This window comes from Poromitra crassiceps, assembly GCF_964638095.1.
Source record: "Poromitra crassiceps genome assembly, chromosome: 13".
NCBI classification, from domain to species: domain Eukaryota; kingdom Metazoa; phylum Chordata; class Actinopteri; order Beryciformes; family Melamphaidae; genus Poromitra; species Poromitra crassiceps.
The window spans coordinates 32,851,777-32,869,446 of NC_139644.1; the positions used below are offsets into that span (position 1 = coordinate 32,851,777).

Here is a 17,670-nt window from a genome sequence, read left to right on the forward strand (position 1 = left end):
TATTTTGAATTTTGATTTAAAAGCATCAGTTAACGGTCTCATCACTGAGTTTACTATTAGTTATGGTGTGATGGTACATGTGATTAATGAGACTTAACACTGGTTTTGTTTCTGTGCTGTGGTGATAACTAAGATGGGCAACTCAAAGCTAGGGTATAGATTTTATTTTGGTTCAGTTTGTATCCGGTAGTTGGCGGTAATGCAACACTTTGGATGAAACCGCCATTAAACCGAAGAAGAAGACCACGTCACTTCCTATCTCTTTTCAGCTTAGCAGCAGCGCTCGAGCATGGCTGACACCGGTGTGTTGGAGACGCTCTTACAGCGGGTTGAGAAGGTGGACGATGGCGTTGACAGCGTGGACATGGCGGCCAGTCTCGGGGTGGACCACCAGGTCATCGTCGGGGCCGTGAAGAGCCTGCAGGCTCTCGGGGAAGTGAGTTTTAAACGTTAACGTACCGCCTCGAGCTGCGGCGGAAGTCAGGACGTCATGTGATGATGCAATAAGCACGTAAATAACATCAACGTGTAGTTAGGACCATGGACCTGTTTGCCTCAAAAGAAGACTAGCGTTAATTATGCTTTAATGAAACAATGTAGAAGAACGAAAACAATTGTTAGCATAGCAGCCATCACTAAGTCAACTCAGTAGTGTGTGTGTGTGAGAGAGAGAGAGAGAGAGAGAGAGAGAGAGAGAGAGAGAGTGATTCTCAACCTTTTTTCATTTCAAGCCCCCTTTAGTCCACATTAGGACCACGACCCGACCCCCATTTGAGGAATTTTGTCTCTCAAACCCAAATCTAAGAATTCATTAACTATATTGTCCAGAATCCCATGACTGTATTGCAGGTAGAGAGATAACAGTGAAACTATGATCGAAACAGTCACACTACATTCTCTAATGGTGTGTTAACATTAACTTCTTGTAAATGAAATAATGCTGAAGTTGAATTCATCACTTTGCTGGAGGGACCCCCTTCTAACTCCCTCAGGAACCCCTGGTGGTCCCCGGACACCACATTGAGAACTAGCCCGGGTAAGTTGAGAACCACTGCTGTACAGGTCAGGACAGGGCAAAACATCCCATGTGTGTACACTGTTAAAAACGTCTTGTGCTTTTAACCACAGCAGTCGGTGAGCTGACCCCACTGGAGACTTTAAAACGTTGTGATGGTCCCTTGTTGTACAGGTCATCTCAGCTGAGTTGCGGTCCTCCAAGCACTGGGAGCTGACGGAGGAAGGCAGAGAGACTGCCGAGCAGGGCAGCCATGAGGCCCGGGTCTTCAGCTCCATCCCGCCGGAGGGCCTGGCCCAGACTGAACTCATGGTGAGGCCAGGTGTAACGGTAGATGATCAGGTCTACACCACACCACCAAAACAAGACTCCCACTATGGTTTCTTTCAGATCTACAGCTCAGACAGGGATGTGTAACCCTAGAGTGGTGCAAGGGTGCTGGGGGTTTGTGGTTGTGGTTGTGGTTTTATTTGGTAGGTGAAATACTGTGTGCAATCTCCAATAACAGCCGTGGCTGTGTAATTGCAAAGGAAGGAACCCAGCACTTAACATTTGACTTGACTTTCATTGGAGACTAGAATTTAATGCATATTATACTGGTTGTTATTTGTGCTATGGGGTTCAGCAATTTATCAAATTTCTTTGACCCAGCAAGAAAGGATCATAAACTGAAAACATTTTACTTGCACCACAGAATGGAATGTAAGTGCTGTCATCATGGCACTAGAATCTTTCTGTTAACACTGATTGTTGCACCTATTTGTGTCTGTGCAGAAACTAGCCTTTGGGAAGGTTGGCTTCAGCAAAGCCATGTCCAACAAGTGGATCCGAGTGGACAAGGCGCACGAGGGCGGCCCCAGAGTATTCAAGGCTGTATGTATTCCTTTTCACCAACCTGAGAACATTGCTTTTAGATGCCCATTCAATATTTGTCCCCAGTCTAATAGTGTCTGTGCGTGTGCGTGTGCCCTCAGGTGGAGCGCATAGAAGACCAGGTTACAGAGAAGCTGCTTCTGGTCCAGAAAGGTCAAGCATCCCAACTGGACGAGAAGGAGAAGAATGAGCTGAAGAAGAGAAAACTGCTCTCTGAAGTGTAAGAGACTTTTATTCATAATAATAACACATCAAAATAAGAGTGCTGCAGAGCCATATGCACTCCCATTTGAATAAAATTATTATTCACCGGGGATGTAAAACATCAGTAGAAACATGTACAACTTTTATAAACTAGGCATCTCGCTACCCGCGCTCGATTCCTAGGCTCGCCCGCTGTGTGGCCTCGCCCGCCCTGCAGCTTCGCCGAGCTGGCCCTGCAGCTCGCATACGCAGATTGGCGCCTCACCCACAGCTCGGCTGCTGTGTGGCACTCAAGCAATTGTGATGTCACTGATGATGTCATAGTCGTTGTGACGTCATGTCATAGACATTGTGACATTCATTTTCTATGACATCATCAGTGACATCACTCGAGCAATTGTGGTTTTAGGTTACACTCCATCATCACTGCCTATGACATCATCAGTGATGTCATAAGTTGATTTTGGTCAATAAGGATGTCACTGATTATGTCACAATGCCTATTATCAGTGCCTATGACATCATCAGTGATGTCATAAGATGATTTTGGTCAATAATGATGTCACTAATGACATCACTGATCAGTGGGACAAAAATTGAAACAAACCGACAAAGCCCACTTGCTCCCTTTTATGATGATGATGATGATGATACAGTATGGGCCCATGGTGATCAAGGCTTTCAGAGTAGAATTGCTGAATTTATATGATACTTGAAGCCACTGTGAGGACTGGAGATGTGAAACTTCCTGGTTAGAATACACAGGATCATTTAAGATTCAAGATTCAATCAATTTATTGCCATGTCAACAAAGTTGATAGGAATTTGTCTTGGTTCGCTCTCAGTCAAAAAAGACAAGACAGTGCAGCAGCACACCATATACAAACAATAACGCAAGAACAAAATAACATTCAGGAACAGTATCCAACAGCATCGTAGTCAGCAGTATTGCATACAGTTTAAAGTGCTATAGGTCAGACATAATCAATGAATCAGTGCAAGTTCAGATGTCTGATGGCAAGGAGGTAGGTGCTATCTCTGAATTTATTAGTTCATCAAATGGATTCATCAAATTCTGCATTTACATACATTTAGCTGATGCCCTCTAGAGAGACTTCAAAGGAGGAGCAGGTGAGGTGGGAATTTAGTGGGATAAAATGGATATAAAATAATTAACAGCTCCTTTAGAGGAAAATAATGCTTGTTTTTATGCTTACCCATGTCTAGTCTCTCCCCAGACTCAAATATTACGTTGAATCGCTGCGCTCCACATACTACATAAGTGAGTCTGTGCCAGTTCACAGCCAATGCTGGTTTTGAAGGCGGGTTGAAATTGAATGAGTGACAGGTCGTAGCACCGATGAGAGAGCGGTTCGAAAAATGGGCTGCGCCTCCCGTGTTGTCTGATCGCAAAGTCGTTACTGATTGGAGAGGACTGAAGCCATCACTGGCATATGACTGGCCAAGTGAACGGTTCCCTCCCATAACCAGCCCTCTGAGGGAAAGTGTCCCAGACCCAGAGAGAGATCTGCAGCATGCAGTAACGTAGTGTATCAGTGTAAGAACTCTCATGGGTCTGGTGTTGAGACTAACCCATGTCTACCAGTAGGTGGCAATAGATGGTTTATTGTGGTAGCTCTGTTGTCATTAAGGGGTCTCTTGGTGGTTGCATTTCATTAGGATTTAATTTGATATTGATAGATTCATTTCCCAGGGCCATATGATTTCCCCAATGCAGGAAAAAATGGATGGAATCCTGGAATTTGGTAATAAAAATGGAATCCGCTGTAAAACATGGAATATTGCAGAATTTTCCATACTTTGTCTGAAATTGATTTAAGTAGGCCTACTTATCAAAATCAAAAGTACACCTAATTATTGTAGTAACCAAAATGATTTACTAATTGTAAAATAGACCTAGAGAGGAAATTGTTGTGTGAGGTAACTGTCACTCATGTGTTGTGTTTAGGACCGTGAAGTCTTACTGGATCGCTAAGGGCGAGTGCTTCAGCACCACCATCACCAAACAGGAGACGGAGCTCACTCCAGAGATGATCGCCAGGTGAGTGCAGGCCTCAAACAGGAGACGGAGCTCATTCCAGAGATGATCGCCAGGTGAGTGCAGGCCTCAGACTCACTCCAGAGATGATCGCCAGGTGAGTGCAGGCCTCAGACTCCCACAGGCGTCACAGCATTGGGATTATCTTTGCATAATGTGCTCTTAAGCTCATGGCACACCAATCAAACATTATCCAACAACTGTGCATGTTTGATTGGTGTGCCATGGGCTAAATGCTGACCAGCAAGGATGGAATATGTCGTATCTGATGAAACCTCTCCAAACAAGGACAGACAGCCAAACCTGACTCTTCTCCCCTCTGAGCCCCGCCCCGTGCTGACACTGTAAACCACTGTAACTGCTGTGCTAATGGTAGACATGAGACACACACACACACACTCACTCTAATAGTTAAAATATATCATGGTGTATGTCTGCTGTGCTTATTACAGGGTTTACTCATCTGGAACAGTTGTCCAGTCTGCCCTCCTCTGTCAGTCAGTGACGGTGTGCAGGGCCTCAGACAGTGGACACATAGAAACCTCACCCATTAAAGGGGACGTGTCCAAAGTGAAGGACTTTGTCCTAAAGGCAGGGTGGGACAAATAAGGATGAGAAAGACCGGTTTTAAGCAAATGTTGTGATCTGATTTCTTTCGTCCATGTTGGCACGCATACAATTTGATTATGTGGCACTGTTCTGTGAAGAAGAAAAAAAAGTATGAAGAAAGAAAAAACACATAAATAAAATAAATAATGTCCACTCTCATAATGCAGGTTATACTATTGTCACGCCATGGATGAGGCATTAAAATGCTGGCTAAATGAAAAAATCTCTCTTCTCTGTTTTGCATAAAATAATATCATATAGGGGATTTGGCTAAAAGCAGCACTCAGATCATGTCCTGCCTCCCTCTCCCAAAAATGTAAATGGATGTTGTGCTGATTTTGTACGTTTCAGATTTGATGTTCTCAAAAACCTTGAAAACCACCTCCCTTAAGAACTCTATTCTGGTCTGTCTGTGCTGTGTTGCAGCGGTACCTGGAAAGAGAAAACATTCAAGCCCTATAACTTTGAGGCCATGGGCGTCGCCCCAGACTGCGGCCACTTGCACCCGCTGATGAAGGTGCGGACACAGTTCAGGCAGATCTTCCTGGAGATGGGGTGAGTAGCTGTGAAGAACACACACAGTTCAGGCAGATCTTCCTGGAGATGGGGTGAGTAGCTGTGAAGAACACACACACAGTTCAGGCAGATCTTCCTGGAGATGGGGTGAGTAGCTGTGAAGAACACACACACAGTTCAGGCAGATCTTCCTGGAGATGGGGTGAGTAGCTGTGAAGAACACACACACAGTTCAGGCAGATCTTCCTGGAGATGGGGTGAGTAGCTGTGAAGAACACACACACAGTTCAGGCAGATCTTCCTGGAGATGGGCTGAGTAGCTGTGAAGAACACAGTGGACAGTCACACATCTACTAATACAAATAAGGCCCATATTACATTCGGTGTGAACTCTGTGCTCCCTGTACTGTAGGTTCACTGAGATGCCAACCAACAACTTCATAGAGAGCTCCTTCTGGAACTTTGACTCCCTGTTCCAGCCCCAGCAGCACCCCGCCAGGGACCAGCACGACACCTTCTTCCTGTCGGGTGAGAGGCTGTGCGTGCGTGCGTGTGTGTGTGTGTGTGTGTGTGTGTGTTTGACTTTGTATCTGTGTGGTGTGGGCGTCTGTTTCACTTTGTGTCTGTGTGTGTACTCATACGGTTTTATGATCCTCATGGCACCTAGTTGTATCCAAGTCATTGTTCGTTCATGGTTTTAATATATTTATATTTAAACATTGTTTTGCAGACCCGGCTCTCGCCCATGAGTTCCCCCAGGAGTACCTGGAGAGAGTGAAGAAGGTCCACTCAGAGGGAGGCTTCGGTTCACAAGGGTGAGTCATAAGCCACTTTCAGACACAATCTCATCACACATCTTCTATACATGAGGAATATCTCTTCTACCACCTCTTAAGCAGTTCTGTTGACTTCATGCTTTACATCCTAAATGTATCTCAGTAGCTTCTTGCTCTTTATAAAATGCCAAGTGGCATTTCCATTAAGACAGTATTTAACAACATGATGAGCAGAAGTGGGTTCTGGGAAACCCTATTAAAACGTCCTGCTGAGTGCAGATATAATTGGGACTAAGAAGAGTATAACTTTATAGTGAAACCAGCTTGCTATGCCAGATATCAACATTGGCTACAGTGTTGAATTTGAAATAAATTTCCATTTTTGGGTGAACTTAACCTTAAAGTGCAGAGTCTTACTTCTTTGATCTGTCTGCAGGTACAAATATGACTGGAAGATAGAGGAGGCACAGAAAAATATCCTCCGCACGCACACAACAGCAGTCAGTGCACGCATGTTGTATAAACTTGCGCAGCAGGTGAGTCACACACAAACACACTTTTTCAAATCTTCAGGAGATAATGGTGATCTGCTGAAACAGCCTATAGAGGCTTTGCAGTGCCATAAACCACAGCTGGTGCCATCATTAAGGTCCACTGGAGAATTGTTTGTGCGTAAATTATGACTAAATATATAACAAGCGGTTGTGTGTGTATGGGGGGGGGTGCACGAAAAACGTTGTTCAGAAATTAACGACACAAAAATTTACCACGGTCTACGAAGTCTGCCATTACAATCTTACAATCAGCTGCCATTGTTGCCGAAGAGCTGAGAAGGGTCTATCCCCGCGGCGATAATAAAATATACAAATAAAAATAAATATCTCAGGGCTCACCAACCTGTCGATTTTCGAGACATTTCAAGTAGATCTTTAACACTAGAAGTGCCAGAGCTGCTAACTCTCTTGAATTGAGCGCACGACTCACTCAAATGATCCTCTTCACACCCTCTCACGCCACGCCTCCTATTTCTCACAAAACAAAAATAAATGCAGGTCAGCTGACGCGCTATTCTGCCGACGAATCCCAGGATGATTATTATGTTGAATCCCTTGGAGCCAATAGAGGTCTGCCAGGGCCTGGAAACGCTGTGCGCTTTCAGCAGCAGAGTGACAGATTAGAAACAGAGGAGAGAGAGAGAGAGTCTCGTCCTGTTGGGTTGCAGACCTCCAATAACTATTTATAATATTTAGTTTGCCGAATCATAATCATAATGGGAGACTTGTGCCCTGTCGTTACTGGGCTGCGGTCTGTTCAGCTCTGCAATGTTTTTGTACGGGTCTGTTCCCACCCACAGTCTGGGTGCTAAATATCTTTGTGCCCTGGCTGGATGAGTAACACACTTCTATTTCTGTCACGAGAATAGCTACAGTTTCACCTCTCACTGTCAGCGGCCACTATCACTGTCAGCGGCCACTATGTCCAAGTGTAAATACAAAGAATATATATAGACGTGCCGAGTAATGATACTTTGAAAATGAACAAATGAAAACACACACCTCCAAACAAAGCGCACTCCGCATCAGGGCCAAAAGTAAGTTACGGTTCCACTTGTTTTGTGTGTGCGTGCACAATGGTGTCGGGGAGGCTAATGATGTCCAATATGGCCACCGGAGGGTGTGTTACAGTATGATTGTCACCTGAACGCCTTTATATTGTATAATGCATAGTCATTAACCATGAAAGTTTTCTCCCTCTCCATCTCTCCACCCACATGTCAATCCATCCACGCGTCCACCAGAAAGAGTTCACCCCCGTCAAGTACTTCTCCATTGACCGAGTGTTCAGGAACGAGACCCTGGATGCCACCCATCTGGCCGAGTTCCACCAGATCGAGGGTGTGGTGGCAGACAAGGGCCTGACGCTGGGAAACCTCATGGGCATCTTGCATCAGTTCTTCACCAAACTAGGTTAGCGGAAGGCTCACTCCATGATTTATTGTGAACCTGACTTCACATATAATTGAAGGACCTAATTGAATGAGAAAGCCTATCCATTTATCAATTAAATCGAACTTTAATGTCCGTGAGGGGAAATTGTCCTTGCAGCCAGATGCAATAATACACAGTACATGAGGCATCGCACAAGAGAGACATCCTTCAAGAGCATCATCATAAATAGAACAGTATTAAAATAAGCAGCTCTGTCAAGGGCCTCTGCTTATAAGAAATACATCTGAGTTAAAGGCGCAGGAAACGCAACAGTCACTCCCTGTTAGGCTTTTGCAGTCTTACATCTTCTGCCAGGGAAGAATCTCAGCTTCCCCATGAAGAGGAGAATCCATTAACAGTCTTGTTTTGTGCATTTTGAGCAGTTTTCTTCGCACATCGCTGCAGAAACATAAGGATGTATGTATTTTGATCTGAGTCACAGATATCTGATCTCCCTCGTTTCTTTCATAGGCATTACCAAACTACGTTTCAAGCCTGCCTACAACCCGTACACAGAGCCCAGCATGGAAGTGTTCAGTTACCACGAAGGTAAAGTACAGATATCCATTCTGCTGTGATGGTTTGAATGTATTCATCTTATTTTACGCAGTTGTACTTTTTTAAACATACCATCCGCAATGGGTTCAAAACACAGCTTTCTGTCAATACTAGTGTCAAACGTTTTTAGTTGTGGGCCACATACAGAAAGATATAAGGGATCGGGGGCCCAATAATATTAAGCGTGGCAGTTTTTAGCTTGTGCGGCAACCAAAACTCCCCCCACCGGCTTCCCACCACACGGCCAATTGTGTTTGTAGGAACGTCTGACTATGCCGGAAGTAGGGATGTCAATTTTCGGTTAATTTCACTTTCGATTAACCGACGCTAATAATCGATTAACCTATCGGTTAATTCATAATTTTTTAATATTAAAAAAAAAAATTGTCTATTTACTCAATGAGCTCATGCCCAAACAAGGCGTGTCTATTTAGATGCTGAAATGTTAATGCTTTTTGTGTTAGAATTTCTAACACAAAAAGCATTAACAAGCATTAACAAAAAGCATCAACATTTCAACACAAATTATTTTTGTGTTAGAATTTCTAACACAAAAAGCATTAACATTTCAGCATCTAAATAGACACGCCTTGTTTGGGCATGAGCTCATTGAGTAAATAGACAATTTTTTTTTTTTTTTTTTTTTTTTTTTTTATATTAACTGATAGACCGACAGCAATAACCGAACAACGACGTTAGCGACGGTTAATCGATTAACGGTTAACCGTTGACATCCCTAGCCGGAAGTACCGCTACTGGGATTGATCGATCATTCATGTCTCTCTCTCTCTCCCTCTGTATGTGCAGGGCTAAAGAAGTGGGTGGAAGTTGGAAACTCGGGGGTCTTCAGACCAGAGATGCTCCTGCCTATGGGTCTTCCTGAGGATGTGTCTGTCATCGCCTGGGGACTGTCTCTGGAGAGGTACACACACACACACACACACACACACACACACACTCACACTCCTGTAGCAGACAAAATGCATTGTATCGGCCAGCTGTCTCCCTCACGCAGCATCAGCCTCATACCTTGATTGAACAGAACAAACGTGTAAGGGAGTAGTGGAGGATGAACTCACCTAAACTGAATTAACTTGCTGCTCATCCAAGTCATGTGACATGTTGATGGAGTTGGCTTAGTTGCTGAGAAAATTCTGTTTTTCAGCGTTGGCAACCTCATCAATTGAGACGACCAAACTTGCTAGTTACTCCATTGTAATCTAGCTACACTGACACACTCCTGCTCGGTTGCTTCCCGGGTATGGACTAGTTTGAACACAATAATGGATTTGCAAATGGGGGCAGGCCTGTAATGTCAAAGCTATACCTTGCTAATGATCAGATTTTCCATAGGAATTAATTGTGTGGTTAAGTCTGCTGTGTCACTCTATAGGCCCTTTTCACAGCAACCGTTTTGAGGTGCTAAACCAGGTGTAACCAATAACATTAATGAGGGCCCTGGCACTGGAACACCAACATGGAATGGAACCATCATTGATGGTATTGGTTACACCTGCTTTACCAGCTCAAAACAGATGCTGTGAAATGGGTCTATTGACGTCATCCTGTCCTCCAGCTGTGTGTAGCCATTGAGCTCACATCTGACCCGCACGTTTGATATTTAGATTTTGTGCCTGAAGAGGATTATTAGGATTCCTTTGTAAATAATTGTAATCCACGATCATATTTTACATGGAATGGATACTATCCAGGTGTGTGTGAGACTGTGCGCAAACAGATTAATGTATTCTGTGTTGCAGAATGTACTCCATATTTCAGGGATACTCAACTTGCTTTGCCCGGTGGCCATTTTTGCAAAATGACAGGAGGCCAGGGGCCAGTTAATAAACAAATAATATACTTTTTTTCTGTAGCAGATTGTAGGTTTTTGGGGTGTCAGCCAGAGTTTAGTCTCACAATTTTGTGCACACAGGATAGTTAGTTAACTTATGTTAGTTAAGTACATATACTGTATGTGCCTGGGTGGCGATATTTGACAATTTAGCTGGAGCTTATCGTCAAACTTTATTTAACATTAGTTTTCATTGTGAATTAGAAAATGGTCGGGGGGCCAATCTGCACCTTATGGCGGGCTGCAAGTTGAGTATCACTGCCATATTGGATCACAGACACAGCAACGCTTGTGTGGCTGTATTATGTCACAGCGGGAACCTTCACTCGCTCAGAGCCTTCTCCTCTCTCCTCCAGGCCCACCATGATTAAATACGGCATCAACAACATCAGAGAGCTGGTGGGACACAAGGTCAACCTACAGATGGTGTACGACAGCCCCATATGTCGACTGGACTCTTGAATTCTCCCCAGCAGCCATATTTATTGGGGACGGACCTACCTTACGTTCATCATGTGACATCTCATCCATGACTGTCTCATACTGTATGAGAAACCCTTCCACTCTCTGGTTACAACATGGACTCCCCGAAAACTCCCATTTATCCTGAATCCAAGCTCAGTCAGTGAGCAATCTGTCTGAAAGTGAGAGAGGTGGGAAGAGGACTTAAGCCCAATCCCAATTCCCCCCTTGGCCCTAAAGTACCACTTAACCCTCCATTTTGCATGTTCACGTGAAGGGGTAGGGTGTCCTGATTCTGCATCAGACCTAGGGTGAAGGGGCAGGGCTTACTGGCCCTAGAAACTGAGATTTTCCAGGGGCACAGAGTTTAATGTCGATGTAAAGGACCCTGGATGCTCTGGATGTGTTTCGTTTGTGGCAACACTTCAGAAAAAAATTGGATCGCAGTTGGAGCCGCGGCTACCCGCGTCACTCTGTTTGCAGGCAGTGCAGTGGGGGACAGCCTGCATGTTTGCCCTGGTCCTGGAAGAGGAGAAACACAGCGATCTTTGCAAATATCGAGTTTTGAAATGCGTGTTTGAGCATTACGACCCAGTGATCCTTTGTATCGACATTAAAGGAAGATATTCACATATTTTTGTACGCTTTGGTTAGGTATTTTGCAACTATTTTAACATCGACGGTATGGGTGACCGATTTCAAGAAGCGACTGCAGCCAGCATCTGCAAGCAGGTCCGTGTAAAAAGCAGTTAACACTGAAACGTCAAATAAAATATTTTTGGACACCTGTCCCATCGAAAACCACATGGGATAGTTTAATCTCCCGATTATGAAGCAACGCAATTGCCAGAATAAAATGTAAAAAAAAAAACAATATTATGTACTATATCAACATAAATTTGAATAGGCTATACTATATAGTAGACTACCCTACTATAATGTTATAATCATGTTTTCCAGTGACTCCTGAGCAAACCAGTCAAATATTAATAAGTTATCAATAATTTAATTAATTGATTTTTGGTAATATGCAATATGATGACAAAATAGTGTTATCTATGAGAATCTGCAGACTTCAGTCAATCTGTTTGAACCAGAAATAGCTTTATTATCACAGTTTGGCAAAATTATGACATAATGAGTGGTGTCCGTCCCATTTCCTAGGGCCTAGGCAATTGTTTTCAACCCCTGCCCCTTGTGGCTCTGTTTTGAAGGACAAGGGCCAAAGACTCAAAACCAAGGGGTAAGAATAAGAATTGGGATTGGGCCTTACTTTCTCTCCAGTTGGCACCTCAGTCAGTTTACAATCCACTAAATGTTTTATTTATCAAACACATGCAAGCAGCTATTGTCGAACATCACTGCTGAGGTTGCCTGTGAGTCGTCAGTGTGTTACATACCGGGAACATTTATGACATCCCTTTGCCCCAAATGGCCTACTTGTACATGGTAAAATGCTACTTTTGGGATTTAATCATGAGAAAATAAAGATTTTTACAAATACTGACACACGTCTGTCTTGTGTGATTGTTGTTATAAGCACTCCTGCTACAGGTCAAACCCTTGTTTATGGTGTGGAAGCTCCCTTGTTAGACACACAGCTCTAGTTTTAGCCTGGTCACTTCTTTCTTGAGCTGCATCCTTGCTATTGATAGGTATGCAGGCCTAACGTCTGGATGGATGTAGTGCAGTGTGTGTGTGTGTGTGTGTGTCGAAGGATTTAAGGGGCTTCTATAATTCCAAGGGGTTGGGATTATAATTATCCCTCCGACTTCCCCCACAAGCTGTTGTAGATTGTGTTGTCCTTTTCATGTGTATGCATGCATGTCTACACCAGATTTATTATATAGTTTTGTTTGTTTTTTCAATTCTTTCAGTTAGTTTCCAGAGGGGGTTTGCTCATTTCGGTTGAGTTTTTATTGTATAAAAGTACCACAATACAAATACAAACACTTTGTCAAGGCAGCTGACTCCTAGTCAGGTAGACCAGTGGTTCCCAACCCTTTTTCTGTTATGTACCCTTGAGCTATTTTGCCATGCCAATATAGTAGCCCCTCGCTCATGTGCGTCAATCTCCTAAATGTTTTCTATTAAACTCATATTAAACTTTTAGTAGGCCTCTCTAACACATTGCTTATTAAATGAAAATACAATTCTGACAGTTTTCAATTGAAAAAGTCATTAGTTTTACCAAGACGAGCCTATGAAATTACTTTGAATATTGTTTTTATCATTTTTGGAAATAAATTGTAATCCCCAATCTTTCCAAGTACCCCCTGCAAGCTGTTCAAGTACCCCTAGGGGTACACGTACCCCTGGTTGGCACTGAGGTAGACATCCCAGTCTAAATAAACATGCACCAATGCCTCCTCATGCTTGTGTTGACAATTTCGACCAAATTGACAAAGACTAAAGGAACAGTTCCCCCAAAAATCATCTACTCACCCCCATGCCGATGGAAGAGCGCGTGAAGTTTTTCAGTCCACAAACATTTGTGGAGTTTCACAGCAAAACACCGTTGCAGTATTCTCATAAACAATTGAAGTAGATGGGGTCCAACTTTCAAACATAAAAAAAGAACTATACTACTCACCTGGCATAATCCAAGTCTCCACAAGCCCTGAGATGCCAAGTTGACTTGAAAATATGTCATTTACACCCCATTCTTAGCTGAAATCTTCACTGTAGCCACATGCTCCAAGAAGGTGTGCAGTTACTATACCCTGCTATAATGCCCCCCCCCCCACACACACACACACACGCATAGCTAGTTTTATTTTATTTATTTTTTTATCCTTGGTCTGCACATAGTCTTATTTGTGTGTGTTGGATAAATGTTCAGGTAGACATGGGATGTATAGTCCAAATAATCTGATTTCTGCTACTCTGGATTTCATTTGTTGTTGAGTGTTCTTCTTGTACTACTGATTTGGTACGATGTTAACATGTAAGCCGGCATAGGCAAAATCTGAGAATGTAGGGAGCAAGTGTTTTTTCCCCCCAGTGCAGATTTCTTTTTTTAAATTGCATGTAATCCCCCCTCCCTGTGATTGCTTTTTGAGAATGTGTCAACTAAATTCTAAATACCGTTTTGCTCGCGTCTCCCCCTGCTTTCCAATTGTCTGGAAAAAATACACTAAAGCCGGTTAGAAAATTAAGCTGTTGGCAGTTTATTTACATTATTTAAAAACACTAATTCAAATAGACCCATATTTTTGATTTATGGTGCGATTTGAAAGTTGCAACGAGAATCTGTGTATTTTACAAGCCTTTGTATATTTAAAATATCTTTTTCTGGAGCTTTAACATTTGCATTGAAGTAGGTTTTGAAGTGAAAGGGATTTTGAACATCCCTATCATTCAAAACATTCTTATATAACTTGAAGAGCGAGAATAGAAGCTGCTGTGAGGGGTTATTAGCTCGCCGTCCTAGCCTGCCATATGCTCGTGTGCTATAAGCTGCATGCCAGATGGGAGAATCCCTTAGTGAGTGTGACACCTCAGAGAATGGCTGCAGGATTAAGCCCTGTTTACTTGATAAATTGCTGGAACTCCCAAAGTTACCCTCTTAAGGTAATCCCTGAGTGTCTTGAAATAACATTTTAAACCAGTGAACGCCAGGTGGCTGGTTTACTAAACCAGTCTGTGTGACTGTGAACTTAGGCCAGGTGGCTGGTTTACTAGGTTTACAGGTTGGAAACACCCTTCTTGATGTGAGGGCAACAAGACGTCTGCATTACCATTGCTTGTTTATTTCCCAGGGTCAGACAGGGTAATAACCTGCATCAGTCTTGCATTACTGTACAAAAAGGAGCTTGTAAGTGGTATCTGTGTTCACTTAATACACATTTGAAGTTTACCACCGTTTAATAGTTTATCTTCTTCTGTATCTTTTTTCAGAACATACACTGCACATTGTTAGCAATAACAAAAGTGGAACAGTGATAGCCTCCACAACTTTCAAGACACTTTATAATACTTTGGGGGAAGATGTAAACTTGTATGTCAGAATGAGGTGGTGGGAGAACATGGCATGGTTGTTGATGCCTGACGGGCCGGTTTGAGTATTTCTTCTGAAAACTGCTGATCCCCGGGAATTTTCACACACAACAGTCTCAACTTAAGAGCTGCTACAGGATGCTGCGGGGGTGGGGGGGCATAAGTGAGCAGCAGTTCTGTGGACAGAAACACCTTGTTGATGAGAGATGTCAGAGGAGAATGGCCAGGGGTTCAAACACTGGTTTCTACACATTGTTCACATATTACAATGATCTCTTCAAGGCAATACAGCAACCATTTGACCCTCACAAATCACATTTTGTCCTATGAACAGGGAATGTCAAAGTCATATCAGCATGTGTTGCATCATTTGCAGTCAAAGCTGAACATATCCAGTGGAAGCTCCTCAAAGAGGCCTACCAACACAACACAAGTTCAAGGCGAGCCCCCATCTATGTTGCCTCCGGCTTGGTCGGCCATCCATGCAGGCACAATTGGCCGTGTCTGCGGGTGGGAAGCCAGTTTAAGGGTGCGTGTCCCGGTCGCTGCACTAGTGCCTCCTCTGGTCGGTCGGGGCGCCTGTTTCTGGGGGGAGGGGAACCGGGGGAATAGCATGGTCCTCCCACACGTTACTTCCTGCCGGTGAAACTCCTCGTTGTCAGGTGAAAAGAAGCCTGAATTCCTGAACTGCACAGCCAGGCAAGTCTGAAGTTCCAGCACTTCCAGCTGCTCCAAATCAGAATTCTCTTGGGATAGAGATCTCCTGTCTGACCGGACCTGGGCTGCTGGAGAGGCCCGGAGAGTTGTGGCCGGTGGGGCTGTGCGGGTGCATGGGGAAGAAGGAGGGGATGTAGGGGATGTGGGCCAGCAGCAGTGGGCTGCCCAGGGGGCTGCTATCCTCATGGGGATGGGAGATGAACACATCGTCCTGGTCCCACACGTGGAAGGCGTTGGTGTGGGAGAACGGCCCCGCTGAAGGAGGGTGGCTGGTGGGGACACGCTGCCGGTTGTTGTCCTTGTCTTTCTCTTCATCGCCAGGTGGACCCAGCATGTAATCTGCAGGGGGAACAAGGGAGAGAGCAGATTGTAGATTTATTAGCATCTCGGGCTGGATTAAAAACTAAAAAAATACAAATTACAAGATCTCGTAAACATTTAATATTTCTTAATAATTCACCAGGTTAGAGGGTTCCTTGTCCAATTTATAGCATTACGTCTCTTTGAGAATCTCTTTCATATCCACGCAAAATTGGTAGCCTACTGTAACTGAAATATCGAATCGCATTGAATCGGAAATCGAAGCGAATCGGGACCTTGTGTATCGGAATCGTATTGAATCTGGAAATCAGTGGCGATACCGAGCCCTAGTATCAATAAAAATACTCAATACTCAATCAATAAAAAGTGGATATGAAGTCAGTGGCTGTTGAAGTGGCTTGGCTTCTATAGGCAATAGCCTCAAATGTGCTCCGTTTGTCAGACGTATTGAATATTAAACTTTAGGTAATGATGATGAGGGTATAAATATAGTTGCTGTTGCATGCATTGTTATTGTAATGCACCCAGATGTGGCTACTGAAACTATGAGAAAGGATGATGATAATCCCTAGCCTATTAGATTCTCTCTTTTACAATATGATTAATGTGATCTGATTAATACTATGATGGTGCCTTCCCTGTCTCATATGACTCTAGGCCAGGGGTTATAAAAGTGGGAGGCGGCACCAGGGGCGCTCCATGCTCCATGTTTCAGGGGAGGCTCAGTGAATGGAAGTGGAAAAAATATGACATTAGTTATTACATTACTTATCAAAAGGAGACCACATAGAATAGCTTGAATGTGTGTGATGGTTAACGAGATAGTTCAGAGAGTCCGTAGTTTTGTGGAATTTTACAGTTTTTCCCACTTTCCCAGATTCAGAAGCAAATAAATTCCTTCAGACACATATATTTTTTAATGTATTTGGTGTAGTCTGAAGTAGGCTCTGTCAAACAACCATCAGGCTATCTTGGTACAATTGTTGAGTGTCTATAGGATGATTGGGATCACAGAACATTAAAGTTGTGTGATCTTTTTCCAAGCTTTGTCTGGGGGAGTCCCACAGTCTCAGACTTTGAAAAACCCTGCTCTAGGCTACTAGTACCACTACCAGCCAGGTCAGGTCCCACTCCAGATTGGCTCCTTCCAGCACTGTCTCCTCAACGCTAAGCAGCTAGCAGTAAGCAGGAGACAGTGATGGAAGGGGCAAAAACAAACTCCAAATGAGAGTGTAGTAGACTATATTGTAGGTTGCCCCTACATTCAAATCAAAATAAGTAGTAGCCTAATTAGAAAAACATACCTGCTATGTCGATAGCCAGGTCCTTGATGAGATGCCCAACAATAGCGTAGGCAACTCCAACAACTACCAGCGCGGCCATGAGCAGATAGAGCACTGCCTTGGGCAAAGGGAAGAGCTCCTTCACTGCGGGCTTGTACTGTCTGTACAGTGGCTCGTCCATAGTGGAGTAGGGGTATGCCTGTGCTCCATCGGTGGAGTTCAAGCCGGTGGTGTTAAAAACATTCATGACTATTAGGGATTCTGTGGTGGGATAGTTCCTCCTCCTTGCTGAGAATGACTTGTCTGATCTCTCTTGCGCTTTAGTTGCAGTGTCCGACACCCAAAACTGGACCATCCACCATATGGCTGAGAGCTGGTTTATATAGGCTACCGGTAAAGCAGCCCAGCAAAAAATCTGTTAAATTCTGCAAAGAAGGA

The 17,670-nt window shown here is 43.8% G+C and overlaps 1 protein-coding gene across 1 annotated transcript; it reads left to right on the forward strand.

Annotated features, from left to right (window-relative positions):
- Window positions 1-289: 289 nt before the first annotated feature.
- Window positions 290-12,352, forward strand: farsa (phenylalanyl-tRNA synthetase subunit alpha; the record flags this gene model as incomplete). The annotated part of the gene is made up of 13 exons (XM_083649738.1): window positions 290-436; window positions 1,190-1,327; window positions 1,790-1,888; window positions 1,990-2,108; window positions 4,062-4,154; window positions 5,187-5,315; window positions 5,689-5,804; window positions 6,007-6,091; window positions 6,489-6,588; window positions 7,851-8,019; window positions 8,512-8,589; window positions 9,406-9,520; window positions 10,807-12,352. 13 exons carry the CDS (start codon window positions 290-292, stop codon window positions 10,910-10,912), a joined length of 1,494 nt encoding a protein of 497 aa, XP_083505864.1. The 3' UTR covers window positions 10,913-12,352.
- Between the last annotated feature and the right edge of the window lie 5,318 nt (window positions 12,353-17,670).